This window comes from Sinocyclocheilus rhinocerous, unplaced genomic scaffold, assembly GCF_001515625.1.
Source record: "Sinocyclocheilus rhinocerous isolate Xijiao unplaced genomic scaffold, SAMN03320098_v1.1 scaffold1569, whole genome shotgun sequence".
In the NCBI taxonomy this organism is placed as follows: domain Eukaryota; kingdom Metazoa; phylum Chordata; class Actinopteri; order Cypriniformes; family Cyprinidae; genus Sinocyclocheilus; species Sinocyclocheilus rhinocerous.
In genome coordinates, this window is record NW_015663506.1 from 515,464 (window position 1) to 537,466 (window position 22,003).

The 22,003-nt window shown below is 35.1% G+C and overlaps 2 protein-coding genes across 3 annotated transcripts in view; one reads left to right on the forward strand and one right to left on the reverse strand.

The window, feature by feature from the left end:
* The window catches only part of LOC107728923 (major facilitator superfamily domain-containing protein 6-B-like), a 35,630-nt gene that overhangs the window by 9,456 nt on the left and 4,171 nt on the right, over nt 1-22,003 (forward strand). Inside the window, exons 4-8 of one of the 2 annotated variants that reach the window (XM_016539257.1) lie at nt 2,196-2,357; nt 4,259-4,357; nt 4,453-4,730; nt 4,964-4,970; nt 6,484-6,566. In XM_016539257.1, the coding sequence (XP_016394743.1) occupies nt 2,196-2,357; nt 4,259-4,357; nt 4,453-4,730; nt 4,964-4,970; nt 6,484-6,494 (557 nt within the window). In that variant the 3' untranslated portion in view covers nt 6,495-6,566. Of the gene's footprint in view, nt 1-2,195; nt 2,358-4,258; nt 4,358-4,452; nt 4,731-4,963; nt 4,971-6,483; nt 8,014-22,003 lie in introns of those variants that run through there. The other variant, XR_001638528.1, reaches the window with a different exon arrangement.
* Nucleotides 8,047-17,497, reverse strand: LOC107728924 (nuclear envelope integral membrane protein 2-like). The gene is made up of 9 exons (XM_016539258.1): nt 17,285-17,497; nt 15,265-15,374; nt 14,872-15,103; nt 14,718-14,790; nt 12,965-13,058; nt 12,550-12,664; nt 10,314-10,560; nt 9,303-9,491; nt 8,047-9,192 (listed from the first exon to the last, which is right to left on the reverse strand). The coding sequence occupies exons 1-9, from the start codon at nt 17,373-17,375 to the stop codon at nt 8,886-8,888; spliced, it is 1,458 nt and encodes a 485-aa protein (XP_016394744.1). The 5' UTR covers nt 17,376-17,497; the 3' UTR covers nt 8,047-8,885.

A 22,003-nucleotide genomic window follows, 5' to 3' on the forward strand; every position in this document is an offset into this window, starting at 1 on the left:
TCTGGGCTGATTATAACGTACACGTTAACTTTCCTCATGAAATGTGTCTGTGGGTCCGACAGTAGCCTCCACGATGTCATCGCTCGGCCATCGGCTGCCCTGATTTCTAAATATCGGCAAATATAAATATAGAAAAACCCATATCGGTCGACCTCTACAATACATTGTTCAACATCAATTCTTAGAAGAGTGAACTCTTCTGTTTCTGTGTAAAGCACAATTATTAAAATGTCAAGACCTTTGAAAGGTTCTAAAGCAGGTTTAAAAGCCTGTTTAGCCGCTTCAGCCACTATTGCCTTGCGACTGTGTTGACTATCGACACTGTACAGGATGACCCTGTTCTCACCTCACATGGGCGTAATGCCTGTTTGCTTTAGCTGTAACTGAGTAATATGTCATTATACACTACCAGCCATAAGTTTTTGAACCGTTTTTAATGTTTTTTTAAAGAAGTCTCTTCTGCTCATCAAGCCTGCATTTATTTGATCCAAAATACAGCAAAAGCAGTAATGTTGTGAAATATTTTTATTATTTAAAATAACTGCTTTCTATTTGAATATATTTTAAAATATAATTTACTGGATTCTTTGAAGAATAGAAAGATCCAAAGATCAGCATTTATCTGATATAAAAAGCTTCTGTAACATTATACCATTCATTTTTTTGGTAAAGAAATTATAGAAATTAATACTTTTTTTAGCACGGATGCTTTAAATTGATCAAAAGTGATGATAATGTCATTTATAATGTTTATATAATATAATGTTTATAAAAGATTTCTATTTCAGACAAATGCTGTTCTTCTGAACTTTCTATTCATCAAAGAAGCCTGAAAAAATACTACTCCGCTGTTTTCAACAATAATAATAATAATAATAATTTTTTTTTTTTAGTTGAAAATCAGATTATTAGATTGATTTCTGAAGGATCGTATGACTAGAGTAGTGATGCTAAAAATTCAGCTTTGAAATCACAGGAATACATTACCTTTTAAAATGTATTCAAATAGAAAACAGTTATTTTAAATAGTAAAAAATATTTCAAAATGTTACAGTTTTTGCTGTACTTTAGATCAAATAAATGCAGGCTTGGTGAGCAGAAGAGACTTCTTTTCTTAGGACATCAGTGTGTCGTCACGAGCCGCAGGGTTTAATTTTGATTTGTCTGTGCATGTTTTTTTTTACTCTCATAGATTTTGTTACCATTGCCATGCATTATTATACGACTGATAGACTGCAACGGCTGGAGTTAAAAATCTCCGTTTGTGTTCTACTGAAGAAACAAAGTCACCTACATCTTGGATGCCCTGGGGGTAAGCAGATAAACATCAAATTTTCATTTTTGGGTGAACTATCCCTTTAAATGCCCTAAATTATACAAATCAGGCATTACTATATAGTTATTTAATATATAAAGTATTTTTATTGAATTTTCACTTACTATTATGACATAGGCTAAAATAACATGTTATACTGCTGACTCTCAGCTTTAATTATTAATATTTTGCGTTTTTGTTTTTTGTTCCTATTTTGTTTTTGCATTTGGTTCCTGATTAATGATCCCATGTAGCAGACTGAAGTCATATTACGTAATATCTGTACAGAGATGCTTTTCAACATTTTATTCATATTTGTTTGTTTATCAACTGCAAATGTGACCCTGGAGCACAAAACCAGTCTTAAGTCGCTGGGGTATATTTGTAGCAATAGCCAAAAATACATTGTATGGGTCAAAATTATTGATTTTTCTTTTATGCCAAAAATCATTAAGATATTAAGTAAAGATCATGTTCCATGAAGATATTTTGTAAATTTCCATCTGTAAATATATCAAAACTTAATTTTTGATTAGTAATATGCATTGCTAAAGACTTCATTTGGACAACTTTAAAGGCGATTTTCTCAATTTTATTTTTTTTTTGCACCCTCAGATTCAAGATTTTCAAATAGTTGTATCTCGCCCAAATATTGTCCTAACAAACCATACATCAATGGAAAGCTTATTTATTCCACTTTCAGATGATGTATAAATCTCAATTTCGAAAAATTGACCCTTATGACTGGTTTTGTGGTCCAGGGTCACAAATGTTGTCTTATTGTTGTGGTTCATATGTATTACAAAGAACACATGAGTAGTCTATGTTTATCCATTCAAGCAGATGCACAAGTGTTTATTCATGTTGATGTGTCGTGCAGGTTTGACACATGCAGCAGTGTGGGCGGCATGCATCTCGTATTTGAGCGCTGCTGTTCCTCCAGCTCTGCGCACGTCGGCTCAGGGGATCCTGCAGGGGCTGCACCTGGGGCTGGGGAGAGGCTGTGGAGCCATGCTAGGAGGGGTTTTTGTGAACTACTTCGGTATGACATCAACAAAGACCATGTGACATCACAGACATTCCACACATGTGCCTCATGCATGCTTTGATGCTGTTATATATTTAGACACAGTTACAAAGATTCAGACTCTTGTAGTTAAAGTGAATTCTACATTATTCTGTATCCAAAAGTCTGAGACCAAATTGAAAATATTGCATGATGGATTGATTTTGTTTGTTTGTTTGTTAAATATGAATAAATTCTTAGATTTAATTTGTAAATGTCTAACTTAAAACTGATTTGACAAAAAATACAATAAAAACAGTAAAACTGTAAAATAATATTACAATTTAAAATAATTGTTTTTTTTAATGTATAATATTTTATAATGTAATTTGTTCCTGTGATGGCAAAGCTGAATTTTAACAGCCATTACTCCAGTCTTCAGTGTCACATGATCCTTCAGAAATCATTCTAATGCTGATTTGGTCCTCAAGAAACATTTGTTATTATCAGTGTTGATAATAGTTTTTTGCGGTTTAATATTTTTGTGGAAAACTTTGATACACCAATTAATTTTGGGGTAAATAAAGGGAAAATAATTAATATTTTTATTCAACAAGGATGCATTACATTGATCAAAAGTAACAATGTTCTAAAAAAAAAATCTAAATCTAAAAAAAACCTTTTTCAAATTTTCATTTTCATCCCGAATCCTGAACAAAATGTCACAGTTTCTACAAAAATATTAAGCAGCAAAAACAGCATATTAGAATGATTTCTGAAGGAGCAATGATTTTCTTAAAGGGGTGGTTCATTGCGATTTCACTTTTTTAATGTTAGTTAGTGTCTAATGTTGCTGTTTGAAATCATTCTAATGCTGATTTGGTCCTCAAGAAACATTTGTTATTATCAGTGTTGATAATAGTTTTTTGCGGTTTAATATTTTTGTGGAAAACTTTGATACACCAATTAATTTTGGGGTAAATAAAGGGAAAATAATTAATATTTTTATTCAACAAGGATGCATTACATTGATCAAAAGTAACAATGTTCTAAAAAAAAAATCTAAATCTAAAAAAAACCTTTTTCAAATTTTCATTTTCATCCCGAATCCTGAACAAAATGTCACAGTTTCTACAAAAATATTAAGCAGCAAAAACAGCATATTAGAATGATTTCTGAAGGAGCAATGATTTTCTTAAAGGGGTGGTTCATTGCGATTTCACTTTTTTAATGTTAGTTAGTGTCTAATGTTGCTGTTTGAGCATAAACAATATCTGCAAAGTTACGAAGCTGAAAGTTCAATGCAAACGGAGATATCGTCTTTTAAAATTCTGGCAGTTTAATGCCTACAAAAACAGCTCGTTTTTCACGGGACTACAACGAGTTACTTCCCGGGTTCGTGACATCACAAACCTAGAATTTTACATAAACCCCGCCTCCGGGAACACGCAGCAAAGGGGGCGAGGCCATGCTGCACTGCTTTAGACCCAGTGAACCACCCATTTAAGACTGGAGTAACGGTTACTGAAAATTTAGCTTTGCCATCAAAGAAATAAATTAAGTTTTATAATATATTCAAATAGAAGATAGTTATTTTAAATTGTAATTATATTTCACACTGCTATGGATTATATATATATATGTATATATGTGTGTGTGTGTGTATGTATAAATATATGTACGTGTAATGTGTGTGTATGTGTGTATATATATATATATATATATATAGAGAGAGAGAGAGAGAGAGAGAGAGTATTATAATATTTATATATATAAAATTTTATAAAATTCTCAGACTTTTGGAACCCCCCACTGAATATATATATCAAAAAGAACACTTTCCGATTGTGCTTTTCAGTGTGAATGACTTTCATCTTACAGTTTCAGGCTTGTTTCCTCTCAAGCTTCCTTTTTCATCTTGCAAACTTCCTGTTTAGGTGCTGCAGAAACCTTCAGAGGCCTCGGAATGGCCTCTCTGGTCACATTACTCATCTTCTCTCTGATACAGTGGCTGTTTGGTCAGAACGAGGATAAAAGTATGTTTCATCCTGCTGTTTTACAACAACAAGGTCATTTTGCTGCAGTAAAACCTGCGACAGCTTATTGATTACGTCTCTGTGCTCTTTTACAGAGGGCTCGATGTTGGCTGAGAACATCCCAGTTCCCTCCAGTCCAGTGCCTATCGCCACTATTGACTTAGTCCAGAACCAATCCGCATCTCAGCCAAACCCCGAATCAAAGACGCCTCCTAAGAAAACCAGGAATCAGGAAGAGCAAGAAGATACCAACAAGCCGGCCTGGGTGGTCTCTGCTTCCCCCTGGGTCACCATCGCTTTCGCCCTCTATCAGATCAGAGATAGGGTCGCTTTGTCAAAGAACGACCCCTGTGGTGAAAGTCAAGCCCCGCAGGTAGGGTGGCACCCTTTGTGATTTGGGATGTGGACGTAAGGAGGTGGTGAAAGTTTCACTCTTGCTATTTAATAACATTTCATTAAATTTTTCTTGCTAATTTTCTTATTTATATCTATTAATTTGTCATCTTGGCTTTTTGGTATGTAATTATTGTGAAAACCAATTTCATACTGATCTCTTCACTGAATTGTTCAATCTTTCTCTTTGCATTCATGCTGTCATTTTCTCAGGGGAAAGGTGAGAAAAAAATCTGCCTTTGCACTTTGATTTTTTTACACAAAAATGCATGCAGTCCTGTCACTGTTCCTCTCTCATTCTTAATGTATTCTTGGATCATTTACGTAAGTCTTACTAACACCATTGTACAACCCACTTCTTACTAAAAATAAACGCTTTTCTGTTGTCAGTTTTGTTTGTCTTTTCTTAAAACACACTTCTGTGCTTCAGCTACTTTGTGTCCAAATTTCTCTTCTCTGCATGAGAGTATTACATGTCAAGGCTTCAGATAAAGCTCTTTATTGTAACGTCAACTGAAATATTTGTGTATTTTAATTTTTGAGCAAATGTTTAAAATCAGGAAATGCTGTTATATGGGCGTCTGTGTCTGTCGCATTTGGCGCATTGTAGATGACAAACAAGAACTAAACTGGAAGGTACACTATTTTTATAAGCAGTGACTCATATTTGAAGTCAAACAAATGCTTGGTTGGTGAGTCTCACGAAATATGTCCAAGAACCTGTCTAGGTCATATTTCACCCCAAAATATTATATTTTTGGTGATATTTATACCACATGTTCTCAAAGTTTGATTAAAAATGAATTATTTTATTTATTTATTTATTTTTATTATTCCTATAATGATATTGTTCATGTGTGAATGTGTACAATATTGTAAAGTTTATCTTGTATTTTTATTTTGTTTTGTTTTAATTCTTCCTAAATGGCCTATTCTTATTGTTGTTGTTTTTTGCAATTTTATTTTATTTTGTTTAATTATTTTGGCGGTAAGGTTCATCATGGGGGAAAAGTTATAACCTTAATTGTATAAAGTGTTCTGTTAAAGCTTGGGAGAAAAATGATAAATAAATATATAAATAAAAATTTTTTATTAAGTATTAATGCATCGTAGTAATAATTGATTGTACTATTTTTATTTAAAAAATACAGTATTATTTACTTTAGCCTTAACCCTATAAAAATAAATGAAAAATATGTTAAATCTAGATATAATGTAATGATAATTGAGGAAAAAATATTATTAAAATAAATTCTTTTTTAGAACCACTTAGTTTTTGTTTTGTATTATCAATTGATTTTTGTGACTTTCTGTGATTCTCAAATATTAATAAAAATATATTATTTACATTTTAGGATTTATGCTTTAAAAAGCTTTATGCTTTTGTTATACTGCCTTTATATTTATTACAATAAAAAGCTATCATTAATCTTAACCCTATAGAGAATAGTTTAAAAAAAAATTTTTTTTTAAACATCTAGATGCATTAAGACAATGAGAATTGAGAGGGGAAATGAAAATATCACAATATTAATGAATATAATATTACAATGTAAAGAATCATAAAATTGTTTAAAAAAAAAGGCTTAATTTTAAGTTTATTTAAATTTTGGGGTAAAATGTGACTTAAACATGTTTTTAAAAATCACTCTTGCACACCCTTTAACAAATAAAGTGTACCTTACCTCAATCATTTATTTGACATGTTTAACCTTTATGTTCTCCTCTTGTAGGAGACAAATGAGCAAACCTCAGCGATGCCACCTGCTGATGAATCCACATCTTCGCAACCCGATACATTAAGTCCAGCAGAATATCTCTCCCAAGGACCTACTACCAGTGCATTCATTCCTCTAAACACACATCCTGTCCGTCCTGTGGAAAAACCGTCTCCATCCGCAGGGAGAAACGAACCAGTAGAGAACTCCGCACCATTGCCAGGGCACTCCAAACAGCAGCCTCCGAAAGCACAACCACAATCCAAGATCAACTGAACCTCTTTGGGATATAGCCTTATGATTTAGAGACATGTTACGGGGTGTGAAAGGTGACAGCTGACTTTGGACCAAAAAAATATTATGTTGACCTACAGGTATTCTACTTTAGCGAGGGATTTGTTTTCCGAGGCGATAAAATCAATATGCTTTGCACTGCCACAGTTGATGTCTTGCCTTAGTCACAAAGGGCCTGCGAGTCTCTGTACAGAATGCTTGAAGGTCAGTGTCTATGAGGAGATCTGCACATTACTGAGCGTTTAATGCTTATAATCCAACAGCTGAGGTGCTTCAGTGTAATATACATGGGACTTGACATTGCAATAGAGAAGCATAGTTGCTTTGCACTCTGTATGTTATTTTGCTAATCGTGCTTCCATATTTCTTGTGACCAAATTTAAATATAAAAGCATCTACTCTGTATATAATATGTAAAAGCCATGCTCTGTTCTGTTAAATATACGCAGTTATGCATAAAACCAAGAGTATAGTAGCTATTACAAACCATCAAAAGGTATTGATTTGCACTATATGGTGTCTGAAACCATCTGCCTCGCGGCTTTGTGTATAAGTGACCTCTGCTTATGTTTACATATGATGAAACAATACAATATTCTGGTTGAGAATTTAGCCATTTGTCTTTTTTAATTAAATTAGATGGCAATATAAAAGACTGTAAAAACTTAAAATGTTTATAATAACATACATTCTTCAGATAAAAGTTCAATAAAAAGGAAATAATTGAAATGGCAGCATGTAGATATGTAAACCCGCATGAGTTGATGCACCATCCACTCAGATATCGGCCCTCCAAGACTAGGATTGGACATCCCTGCACTAAAGGTCATGGTGATTGAAAGTAATAATATATATATATATATATATATATCAGATGGGAGGAAAAAATATTTTAGTGCTTTTGTGCTCCCAAAGAACCTTTGCATTCTCCCAAAAACAAAGTTTCTGGGGGGGAATACAAACATTTTGCCAATGAAAAAGGTTCTAGGGAGAACGCCAAAATTGTGCGTAAAAGCAGAAGCTTTTTAATCACAATGTCCCTTGAGGTTTCCTATAATTTTATCATTTGTGAGCTCCAAAAACGACAAAAAAAGGACCATAAACCTAGTCATGTTGCCCTATTTTCCATGTCTTCTAAAGCCACAAGGGGCAGTGGAATGAAAAAACTAAATTAAAAGCGGTCAAACGCGTCAGTCTACCGCATGTTTATATAGAAAAGCAAAGGAAAACCAGCGCAAAAGCTCATTCTGCGTGAATCTTCCGGTAGGTGCTAAAAAAGGTGCGAAAAGTCAACTCAATGTTCAAACATGTATAGCTAGTTCATAATTACATTAAAAAAAAAACAATGAAAAAGTAGCATAGTGGAATGTAAAAACGAATTTTCTTTGAACAGCCACTAGGATAGCTTTGTGTGATAAATAGATCAAATTTTAAGTTGTTATTCAATAATAATACGTTCTGCTATTCTTTCATATGACGTCAGAAGACATGGAACAGAACGCGCAAGCCATTAAGATGCTTTGATGTCAGTTTTGGAGCTTTTAGGAACCGTATGTCCTCGTTTAGTTTCACTATATGATAATTTGTAGATTCTGATAAACGTCCCCTACTTGTTCCAATGAGGACATAGAGGTTTAGATTAAGATGGGGACGAGTAAACAACAGACACAATTTGCACTTATAAGTGAACTGTTTCATTAACCAACACTAGAGGACACTGTTTCCTTAAATTACATAAATGCTGTGGTACTGTATGTGTTGAGTCATTGTCTTGAGCATTTGAGGCAAATGTTTTAGCGACTGCAATGATGTCTTGATGATCTGATATACCTAAGAGCAGCACAGTCACTATCTATTAACATACAGTATGTACAATACGGTGTTATTCCCAGCTCTGCATCACTTGGGTAAGTAGAATACAAACTCCTGCTAAAAAAATATAACAGCCCACGCCGTCTGAAAGAGATAATTTAAACGCAAATGAGAGCTAAAGATTATATTTACAATCCTTATGGACCTACTAATGTTCCTTAGAGTCATTCCTTCCTAAAAATATTTTGCAATTAAAAAAGTCTCTTTAAAATGAACATAAAATCACTCATCCTACAGACAGAAGGACAATTTTAAAAGAAATCCTGGTCTTCTGGATCCATGGGTTCTGGCTGAGGGGTGTAGGTGACAGGGGGATATGGGCAGACGGCTGGAGTATATACATCAGGACTGGGGACGTTATTGTGGGTTGGAGGACTGTTTCTCTCCAGCTCGTCTTCACTAGTGTCCTCTGCTTCTCCTCTGTGCGACTGGGTGTCGCTGGAGCTGCTGTTAAAGAGCACGTTTTCGTAGTACGCCCCGCCAAGCCCGTACTGATTCTCATGATTCTGAAGCTCCTCTTGGGTGATGTGGCTGCCACTGCGCAGAAACTCTGCATACCTGAAAGAGGCAGAAACAACTGGTGAGGAACATCATTAAATAAAATGGGATGTATACAGTACGTGTGACCTTTGAACATGCTTATTTTGATGAATACAAAATATAAATACCTATGTGGTGATCGCAGCCTCAACACAGTGTCCCATGCAGGAAAGCCAGGCCTGTTACAGTGCTCCCGTAATTCATCCAAAGAGGCTCTGGTGTGGATCTCTCCCTGCTCTCTGTATTCCTCCTCAGTCAGTAGCCTGACCTTGGGCCGTTTCTTCCTCCAGAACAAGCCCAGGAATGAGTAAAAGAGACTGAAGGCAGAAAGTCAAAGTTAATACATGCACATTTTTATGATTACATAGGCCTATTTCACCTGTTCAAAGGTTAATTTCAGCATACGATTAGCTTTCAGTTTCCATCTTAGACTTAGTCAGCATGAACTCAAAATTACCATATTTATTTTTCTTAATGCATGTCTTATTGTGTACAATTCATCTCTGCACATTATTTGCACAAAGCAAAAAAGAAGACTGAAGATTTTGTGTGTGTGTGTGTTTGTGTGTGACGCCAATATGTTAAGAAACATTGATTTTGTCTCTGGGAAAACTTTCTAATTTGGCTGACATTATGAATCCTTCTTAAACCGTGGTAACGCTAGACTTTGAGCATAATCTTGGAGTCTTTTTTTAAAAAGAGAATTCAACATGTTACACATCCAAAATGAAAAATTATGCAATCTACTCCACTGTATTGCAATGCTGCATTCTTAGCTGAATTAAAATAATGAAACTTTAAATCTGTAAGACGTCATGCCGTGACTTATCAATCTACTATTGGTTACACCATGTTTTCACGTCATACGAATTCGCAGGGCAGAGTTCACCAAACTTGAACTTTGGTGCGCAGCAAAATTAGCATGAGCTTCTGTCTCCTGTATTCGCTTTTGTGTGAATGGAAGTCAATGGAACAAAAAGTATAGTGTCACCAGCCCTTTTTAATTCTTTCCTCCAACCTCCTGGCTTCATTTTGGTAAGTAACCATGATCAGTTTTTGAATGCAATTGGATGGGGAAAATACAAAGACCTGCCCTAAAATGTTCTCTCCTGTTTCACAGTTTGTGGTGCTTTTCTTACCTGCAAATCCACATTAGAAGACTCCAGATCAAGTGCAGAAGGCTCCAGGCCAAGGGCACAATCTTCCAGCACAACAGGAACATGATCAGTACGTAGCAGGCAGGGGGGAATGTGATCCCATAGTACACCAAAACCATGCCCACTACTTGCATACACCAGGTCATAAAGTTGAGGGTGTGTTTGTTGGTGATGGGGCCATGTTTATAGCATACAGCAAAGCTAAATAAGCCAGATATTAGCACATAAACTGCAGAGAAAGAGAAAAGAGAAAATGTCAACATAATTTTTAAATGTCAAGCTTGGTATTATTGACCTCCCTACACATGCATGCATACATACAGCACCTTACCATTTTATGTAGTAAGGTAACAATAAAAAAGCACACCCAATTTGTGTCATTCAGAAGCAGCCTGCCTGAGCTTGCCTGTCATAAACAGCCCATAAAGCAACAGTAATAATACGTACATACAACACTCAGGTTGCAACAGTCACAATAGATCTATACACATTGAAACAACCCAGTGTCACGTTGAACCATTCCTTAAAGGCAAGCTTTCACTTGCTAAAATGTGCATTGTGTGACTGTGTAACATAAATATAAAATAATGGATGTCATGTGGTATATTTGCCAAGCTTACTACACTCACTGAATGCAAACATTATGGGCTATTGCTGCAACAAAGCAATGGATTGCTAAATACTCTATTATACAATCCAAAGAACAATGGTGATAAATAAATGTAACAAAATTGGTTATATTAATTTACTGTGTCATTATTTACTCACTATAAAGTGATTCCTAACCGTTTTGATTGAACATTTCCTTTAATGTTACAGTAGATCTGAGAAAACAAAGAAGAAGAAAAACAAAGATGAAATAAAAGGGCCAAAAAAGCAGACATTCACTGGGGCTGTAATCCTCCCAGAGCCTTTTTGTTTTAGGCATAGAAATCAATGTTCCAGCAGCACTGCGGATTCTTTCCCTTAATCTTAATATGCCTGTGGTTCTCGCATTCAAACACAAGCTTGGTATTATTGACCTCCCTACACATGCATGCATACATACAGCACCTTACCATTTTATGTAGTAAGGTAACAATAAAAAAGCACACCCAATTTGTGTCATTCAGAAGCAGCCTGCCTGAGCTTGCCTGTCATAAACAGCCCATAAAGCAACAGTAATAATACGTACATACAACACTCAGGTTGCAACAGTCACAATAGATCTATACACATTGAAACAACCCAGTGTCACGTTGAACCATTCCTTAAAGGCAAGCTTTCACTTGCTAAAATGTGCATTGTGTGACTGTGTAACATAAATATAAAATAATGGATGTCATGTGGTATATTTGCCAAGCTTACTACACTCACTGAATGCAAACATTATGGGCTATTGCTGCAACAAAGCAATGGATTGCTAAATACTCTATTATACAATCCAAAGAACAATGGTGATAAATAAATGTAACAAAATTGGTTATATTAATTTACTGTGTCATTATTTACTCACTATAAAGTGATTCCTAACCGTTTTGATTGAACATTTCCTTTAATGTTACAGTAGATCTGAGAAAACAAAGAAGAAGAAAAACAAAGATGAAATAAAAGGGCCAAAAAAGCAGACATTCACTGGGGCTGTAATCCTCCCAGAGCCTTTTTGTTTTAGGCATAGAAATCAATGTTCCAGCAGCACTGCAGCTTCTTTCCCTTAATCTATGCCTGTGGTTCTCGCATTCAAACACCGATGCATTTACATACTGCGAGTGCTTGAAGAGGGAAATTGATTTGGCAGAGAATAGAGTCTATTGAGCAGTCAAGAGGCAGTCATTTCAGCATTCAAAATACTTGGCCCTCATATATTATAACACTAACGGAGCCAAGATATACGATACAAAAGGTGAATCTCAATCTGCTCTAAACTGTTACTATGTGATGCTGGCATGTACTAATGCGAGCGCTTCAGCTGATGAAACATGCAGCGAGAGTGTAGAAGGATAATCTGTCTAAATGACATGTACAGTAATTATTCTATTGTATAAAGAACACGTCAAGCAAATTACCAGACAACACGTGGCATTCGACTGAAACGCAAAACTGTACAAAAGGTACATTTGAAAGACCATTTATTAACATTAATAGCGAAGGCTTACTGTCTGATGTAATTAGCTGATGACATGATTGCAAAGGAAAACAGGGCAAGATGGGTTGTAACAGAAAAGGGTTGCCTAGTTACCCAGTAATTCCATCCAGTGCTCAGTCATGATGTCATCCCATTCACTTAACACCCTCTGGATCCCCATGTAGGACAGACCAGAGCCAGCGCCCAACAACACCAGGAACAGGCCTCGCTGGGGGGGAAAAACAAAGCCTTAGTGAATGTGCTTGACCTTCTGACCTGCCCCAAAACTGTGAGCTGCCAATCATTCTGTAATTGATTGCACAGCAAATCCTTACGATGATGTACATGCCTGAGGATGTTTGTGTCGAGGAGTGAGTCTCCACCTCCCTTTATCTTTAATCTCATCGGCGGAGACAATGCCAGCATGACAGGCTTAAACTCATACTACTCATCCAACATGTTTGATCAGTGTGAGGAAACATGTGATACTGTGTATCATGATCAAGGTTGTGACAGAAGCATTACACACCTTTGGTACGAAGTTTCGGAGCACAAGCGTCAGGAAAACAAATGTGGCGATGACTCCTAGTATAACTCCAGTGGTGTAGAAGAACAGTGGGCTCCTGGAAAACAAGAAGAGTCGGTTAGAATAATAAGTTTTAAGTTTCAACCACAAATGAATTAAATATCCATTTAAAGTGACCATAGCTGTCAAGTTTCAAAAAGGACAAAAAAGCACTGTAAAAGCTACATAAAAGTAGTCCACATGACTTGTGCACCATATTCATATAATATTTTTTGCATTAGAAAAATCACTGAAATTTAGCTTGTTATTCAAGAAAAAGCTTCCCTAGTTACAACACACGTGAAATCCATTGCCTTTTTATCATCAAATCATGTGTGGAATGCACACAATTTTCAATCTTAATGCAGGTGGGACTTCAGAGCATTGGTAGACAGACAGATTTTCAGCAAACAGTTTAACTGCAAGGCCCCCCACTGTTCAAGAGCATATTCAAAGCCCCCCCCATGTGAGCTAATATACTTCAGCTGACAAAGCTGCTAGTTTCACTTTTAAACTTTTTAAATTTACAAAAACTAGAAGTGTCAATATATTGAAACAATTACAGAATATTAAAATTAATAAAAATTTTATAAACTCTGTCATTCCAGGCATTTCAAGAACTAAATGTATTTCACACTTTATGACCAATGCAATTACATGGCGCTTCCGGATGTTCATGATTATGGGATAAGGTTTTGCATTATTTCAATCAGATGAAGCTATTTTTGCCTGTTATAATATTTTAAAGCTTGACATAAAAAAAATCACATTAATTACAGAAATTTCCATTACATTTCTATTATTTTACACCGCAAAAAAAAAATTACAATTAAATGGCCATGAAGTAAAATAATATTGACCCTATTTTTAGTTGTTTAATTGTTTAGCTGTTTATTTAGTTTAAAGCTTGGTTTGAAAGCTTTTAAAAAATATATTTTAAGTAGTGCTGTCAAATGATTAATCGCGATTAATCACATCCAAAATAAATGTTTTTGTTTACATAATATATGTGTGTGTACTGTGTGTATATTTATTGTTTATATAAATACACACACATGCATGTATATATTTCAGAAAAATATGCTATGTTTATACATTAAATGTATTTATATATAATATAAATTATATGAATATAAATATATACATGTAAATATTTTCAAAATATATGCTATATGTGTGTGTGTCTTTATATATACATAATAAATATACACAGTACACACACATATATTATGCAAACAAAAACTTTTATTTTGAATGCGATTAATCGTTTGACAGCACTCATTTTAAGCCATCTTGCAGCACTCTTTGAAGTGTGCGGCCCCCTAGTTGAGAACCACTTTAATAAAGGCTTTATACATTTTAAATCATGTACTGAACTGAATATCCCTTATCCAGACAGCACAAGCTGGCATCAACTGATGATGACTTCAGAATATACCACAAAAAGGTGCACTGACCAATTTTACCATGGTCTCTGGTCTCTATTAAAAAAAGGCTGAATAAAGATTCTTCAGAAAATGCCTTAAATTTTTAAGTGAACAATTCCTTAAAATGTAGTGTCATTTTTATATTAAACTACTTTATCTTATCCCAGTTTAAGGTGGTGTAATTCGTTTGCGGAAAAAACAACAACCCTTGATCAGAATTAAATCTGACACTCTACTGCAGAATATCTCTAGATGAGAACATCTACAACTACAGCTAAATTGCCACTTACCTGCATATGTTTCCCGCTCCGAAAAACAGCACCAGCCCACACACAAAAAGCAGGAAGCACATTCTATTTAACCCTGTAAAAGAACATAAACGATCATGATTCAATGCCAAACTACTCTTTGTAAGAATAAAGTGTGAGTGATTTTCTGGCTCACTTTTGTTGGAGACGTGTAGTGTATACTCAGTATTGCTTCTAGGTGACTTGGTCATGAAGCAGACATCTTTATCAACCAGAGGAATGTCCAAAGACTTCTCCCTTTGGATAGTGGACGGCCAGTAGTGTTCAACAAAGCAGTTAATAACAGTCAGAACATCATCCGGAAGGTGGCAATTTCCCGTCTCCATCGGGAACACGACAAAGACGTCATTATCACTCGTCACGTTTACCTGTGAACAACATGTGTCTTGTCAGCATTCAATTTAAAGGGAGTTAACCCAAATTATTTTTTGGGTCATTATTTACTCACCCTATGTTGTTCCAATTAAAAAAAGAATTTAAAAAACACTACATTAAGAGTAAATAATATTACAGCAGGATGTAATATTACCTTGAAGGTGGACCAGATGTCCTTCCATTTGATTACTGTACCAGGGCTGTAACAGAAGCACCGACTCCCAGAATGCTCGTGGGCACTGTCTCCTTTCACATAGGTACAATCTGTCAGAATCAGGGAAGGATCAGAGTTACTCCTCTGCTTTGATTTAACAATCCCCATCATCCGTTTCTTCTTTTCTATGTCTAAAACAGTACAAAAGCATCCCAGAAAAAGACCAACTGGCTCCAGAAGAGCTTCTGCCCACAGACTAAATTCATCCTAATCACTGAACTAATACAACTGCAGCATCCTCACTTTCTAAAAACCTGACATGCTCATGCGTGGCTGCTTCTATCCAACAGTATTACTCACACAATTTATATTGTTCATTTATAAATAGATGTATCACTTACGGCAGGGTTTCCCAAACTGGGGCTCATAAATCTCCTCATACTGCAGGAGATTTGTTAGTTGATGGTAAGCTAATAATTAAATAAATAATAATGCTATGGCCTTTGTGTAGATAAAGATGGCCATCTAAAGGCATGACTGTTTGGATTTATATTGAAGAGCAGGCAAAAGCACGCACATCGATCTCAACTGGGTGCTCGACCAAAAAACAAGTAGAAATATTTTCTTCTTGGTTGATATGTTATTGTTTTGGTATTATTATTATCACGATAATATTGTATGGTCATGTGACCTTTGATCACCTGGAGGTAGGCTTATAAAGTTTGCGATATCAGTGTTGTTCATTTGTCTGATGAAGAGCCTGCGTGTTCGAAGCGTCAAAAAAACATATGCTATGCGACAGTCTTTTTAAAAAATAAATTTTTTGATACTTTTGGAGCTTTGGTGTTGCCGACTTTGCATCTAAAATATTTCTGTTTGGATTTATATGAAATGGTAACACTTTACCAAAAAGAGTCTTTTTGTAACATCAAGGTTAATAAATACTGTAGAAGCATTGTTCATTGTTTCAACATTTATTGATACATTTATACATTTTAAAGTTCTATCTGTTATCATTAGTTAATGCACTGTGAACTAACATGAATGATCAAGGTATAGGTCTAATTAATATTTAAAAAGTACAGTACATTTTCATGGTTCACGGTTTTTATTTTTGTAATAAAGTTCAGCACTATTTTACTTGGGAGAGTTATGTTTGTTTTCATTCAGTGTTCATTGTAAAAAGTATGGACTGACTAACTGGTTATCAACCAGTGCAATCCAACTTAGTTATTGTTATCTGTAAAATCCAGTATCAGTCGACCTCTAGTTATAATCCACGAATCTAACTTGTCAAGTCTGCTTATTTGGAATGACTCCACTGTCTGCTATGGTTCCTAATAAAAAATTATTTAAATTGCTGTGCTAAGAACACATTCATTTAATGCATAAACACTTCTCACACTGTTTTCATCATGGACATAAACTGGACACAATGAGGAAAAACAGACCCCATAAGGGACTACAGGGCCTAAAATAAGGCCTCATTAGTCACAACTAACCTTCACAGATGCTCAGTCAGAAATTACTATCAGGTTAGAAGGATTACATACACATGCAGACAAACCAGTTATGTTTGGTTATTGTTGTTTGGATGCTGAAAATCTCAGATACTTAAACTGTAATCCATATTGCTTATTCTAAAATAAAAAAAGACAGGAAAACCAAATACCACGTTATATTTCCTTATAGTCTTTTTTTTTAACGTATGTAACACTTATATAACTTTTTTTTTTTTTTACAAAATAACAAGGTCCCTATCTAGAAAGCATCACAGGTATGAAAAGTAAGTATAAGTAACTTAGAGACCTCATTAGGTTTTGACATACATATGTCCAGCTCACATATGTTCACAACACAAATAAAGAATAGTTTAACTGCACCTAGTGATTTTATTGCATTCAAAATCCCATAGATAAAGGTATGTCGAATAACAACTATACACAATGTAACTGTTTTGTAATGTTAGTTATGTTTGTTTGTGCTGCAGTCTGTTTAGCATATGACTCAAATCATTTACCTGCGTATGAATAGCCTTTGTTTCCTTCTGCACTTTGCCAGGAAGCACACAGAAGTGCTAAAACGGGTATAAAAGCAACTAACTTCCCCATGTTTTTGTGGATTATTGTGTTAAATGGATGGTTTTGACAGACACAGCAGGTTAATGACTGATCCGCTAAGCTAGCATTGAGCTAAGCTAATGTTTTCGGTTTCAAATTCGGTGGACTTCTTGTAACCCAGACCAGACTAACAGTTGCAGAGTGCATGATGGGTTCCGATATTTAATTTACTCATTTATCAATTAAAATTTATCATGTAAAACTCTAAATGACAAAAAAAGTGGTTAAATACACAAAAAGCACATTAAAAGCTATTTCAAAGTTTAAATTGTCTTAATGGAGTCGATTGTGGCGTTTAGTGTTCGATTAGTCCGGCCTTAAACCGCAGTCAAAGGTTTAAAAATAAACAACAGCATTTAGTTAGATTTATGTATTATTGTAGTTTTTAATAGTAGGCCTATTTTCAGTTGGTTTTTATTTTTCTTCTTATTTTTAGTCTTTGTTTTAAATTTAGCATAAGTTTTAGTAATTTTGTGCTTTTGTCATTTTTATTATTTAAAATTTTACTATTTATGTTTAATTTATTTTTTATATCAGTCTTCATTTATTTCCTAGTAATTTTAGTGCTTTAACCTTTCAGTTAACTTTTCAACATTTCAAATTTTTCAATCTAATATTTAGATTTTATTTTATTTCAGCATTAGGCCTACTTAAATCAGCAAAAATGTTTTCGTTTTAGTTGGCAAGTTCAGAATACAATAGATTTGTACTGCTTATTTAAATTTTTAATTTATTTAAATGTTGTATAAAAATGCAAGAAGAAGCTATTCTGATAATAATACTATTCTGATATTACATCCATTTGTTCACAACACTGGAAACTGGAAGAAGGCTGAGCACATTGCATTGTCTGCCTGTTAAAACCTTAAAAATCATGAAAATTTCTATATTAAATATACATTTCTAACGCATTCAATCGGCTCTTTGTGAGTGCAGTCTCTGTGAAATCATTTAAAAAAATTTATTGATCAAAATATGGGAGCCTTTTAATGCTCAAACGTAATTAATTGTTGCTAACTAGTAAAATTTATAAAATGTGGAAGATCCATTGTCTATCAGCAATTTTAAGCCATCTTAAAATGTCAAGTCCTGCAAAAGCAGTCTTGAAGCAAAAGCAAAGATAAGCAGTGGGAAGAAAAACGTTAAACCAAAATCTAGAGGAGACCAGATGAAAATGTCATCTCTGTGCAGTCTTCGCCCTTTGAAATGGAAGGGGGATTTTTGTGGTGGGCGTAGACACAGCAGGCGGCTGCTTTCTCATTTCTCTAGGATGCAGAGACAACAGCGGCTTTTCCTGACAGGCACACCCACGCCAGGCTGAGACCCACTGTCACTTACGCTTGCATGGAGTCAGCAAGCATCTGACTAATGCAGATGCTGTCATTTTGGTTTCTAGGAAGAATTCTAACCTCGTTGCCCCAGAAAGAGAGCATTTATTTTCTCAGTCAACCTGTTAAATGACAAAATTTCAGTCATTTTGCTGCTTGCACGTTTAGCTCTAATGAGGCTTATATCTTCAGTTGCTGTAGCAGACTGTCACAAGGTTATGTCCCACAGGGGAAAGTATTAAGAAAAAAAGTGTTGGTTAGAGGAAGGCTTTGTGGTTTTTGTTAAGGTACAGAAAGTCCCTTTTTTGACGCAGTTAAGGGCCTTTTAACAAAATAACTCAACTGGTTACGTGACCATTGTATGACACTGGTTGAGAATACTAAGAGCTACTGGTAAATTAGAAGCAAAAATAGATTATTTTAGCATAATCATAACATTTAAGATACCAATGTTGATTTTTGTTTTAATTTAAATTTTTACTGATTTGAAATGATAGCCTTTTTACCACACATTAATTGGAAACGTGCCTTAATAGAAACACAATTATTTGTAACTTAATTGTTAATATGCCTTAAAGGAATAGTTCAGCCAAAAATAAGATAATCTGAAAATTTACTCTCAGGCCATTCAAGATATATTTGAGTTTGTTCTTTCATCGTAAGAGATTTGGAGAAATTTAACATTACATCACTTGCTCAACAATGGGTCCTCTGCAGTGAATGGGTGCCGTCAGTATAAGAGTCAACAGCTGATAAAAACATCACATTGATCCACAAGCAATCCACATTAGTCCAGTCCAGCAATTAATGTCTTGTGAAGCAAAAAGTTGCATGTTTGTAAAAAAACTAATCCAAGAAGAGTTTTAACTTTAAACTGTGGCTTATAGTCCACAATCCATGATAATGCTTCTTCCAGTGAAAAAGTCCATCCACTGTTGTCCTCTGACATCAAAATCCACCGTCACATATTTAGAACTATTTTGAATTGCGTTCACTTGATCTGTGCAATTGTTACTGGGTATGTGCATATTTCTCCCGATTCAGATGAGATGACTTTTTGCAATATTATGAAAAGAGGACTCGCATTTTAGTCGGAAGCAATGGTTTGAAGTTGAAAAAAATGCCTATAAATGTCTGTTTGTAATAAAAGTGTCTGTTTATTACAAACATGCAACTGCAACAAGATCCATTGTTAATTGATGGACTGGAGTCGTGTGGATTATGGATGATTGTTTTTATCAGCTGTTTGAACTCTCATTATGACAGTAAAGCGATGCTAAATTTGTCCAAATCTGTGAAGAAACAAACTCATCTACATCTTGGAGTAAATTTTCAGCAACTTTTAATTTTTGGGTGAACTATTCCTTTAACTGTAAACAAGCATGAATAAACACTAAGGGTCTAAATTTTCACTTTGTTTTGCTCTTGTTTCTTAATTCTCCTTATTTGATGTCACAGAATGAGACAAGTTTCAAAATGAGACCCAAGTTTCATCATAACAACTGCGGTCGACTTCAAAAAGGGGTTTTGGCAAAGAGCGCATTCCATGGACGAACGCCTCTCCAAAACAGAGAAGGACTTCTGAGCTTGTGATTAGTGGGCTAAAATCTGACACCCACAGAGCTGGGCCTTATGTTGGTGCACTTAAGCCCGTCCTACACCCAGGATGGCTGGAGGACTTTGAAGGCAAATAAGGCCTCAAAGCTTTCACAAGACTTTCTGTCCCATGAAAGTGCTCTTGTTGGTGACTTTTTTTCTTGATCTTTCTGTTCCTTTGTTGTCGTGAGCATTCAAATGGTTCAGGTCACATTTTCGTAATAGCGACATATTTGTGATGTTGTGATCTGTGTTTTGCGAGTTGGAAGATTGGCAGTTTCTTCTTCGTGTTTTTTCTTACACTTGCTTATGCTTTTTTTCCGTTCGGTTTCCTAAAGGAGGATAGGGTGGTAGGCTGCTGCTAGGCTGCAGAGAGCAAGAACGGTGATTGACATGAGCAGAGAGCTGAAAAAAATCAGTCGAGGCTGAGTCTTTCTGTAGGTAGGCGGATGAGTGAGGCGAACCAATCCTCAGCAGAGCTTGTTTTTAATTGGCGTCTGGTAAACATCAAACGTGAAAAAAACAGACGATTCCATCTTAAGATACAGGGTGTTTTGGAAAATATGTTACGCTGTGTGATTTCATCTATTGCTTTATGCTGAACATATTGCGAGGTATTATATTCCTGAGATGCTCACTGTCTCGGGTCATTAAAAACTCTTGTTTGCTTTGTTGTCAGAATTGTAAGTAGTGCAGATGCTGAGGAGGAGTTTTTACTTGAGGGAAAGCTTGAATGTTTTAATGCTTTTCTTTGTGGTAAATGTTGTTTATTTTAATTAAAGTTCACCCAAAAATGAAAATTCTGTCATAAATTTCTCATCCTCATGTCGTTCCAAGACGTGCGCCGTTACTGGATCCATGGAGCACAAAAGGAGATTTTTTGAAGAATGTTCATGCAGCTCTTTTGCATACAATGACAGTTCAAAGTGACCATAAATGTAAAATAAAAATGTTAATTATAGTAGTCCATACTTTTGGTCATAGATGCTCTTTTTGGACACACAAATCTATTGCATGGCTTCAGAAGACTTCATATATAATGCACAAATCATATGGCTATATTTAATGTGTGGTTTGATGTTTTGGTGGTTGTGTCACGAACCATCACGAAGATCATTTTTAATGATCATATTTTGCCCATAAACTAATAATAAACTGAACTATTTGTAAGCTAAACTAAATAACAAATATGAGTAAATGATGGCAGAATTTACTTTTTGGCGTGAATTATATTACCGTTCAGAAATGTGGGTGTTTTTGAATGAAGTCGCTAATGTTTACCAGGGCTGCATTTATGTGATTAAAATACAGTAAAAAGAGTAATATTGTGAAATATTTAAAATAACTGTTTTCTACTTTAATATATTTAATGCTATAATACCATAGTATTTTAATATATATTAAAATATCTTAATATATAGCTGGATTTGGTGCTCAAGAAAAATTTCTTATATATATATGTATGTATGTGTATATATATGTATGTATGTGTTCATTTTGTGTTCATATGTATGTATGTGTATATATATATATATATATATACATATATATATTGTGACGAGCGTCCCGAGCTCACATCAGCGTTGCCCTGGAAACGGACGAGGAACACCTGCACACGCTCATCACGGGCTGATTGGTCACAGCTGAGAGTCATCAGCCCACGCACGGATAAGTAAGGTGAGGCCCGAGGAAGGG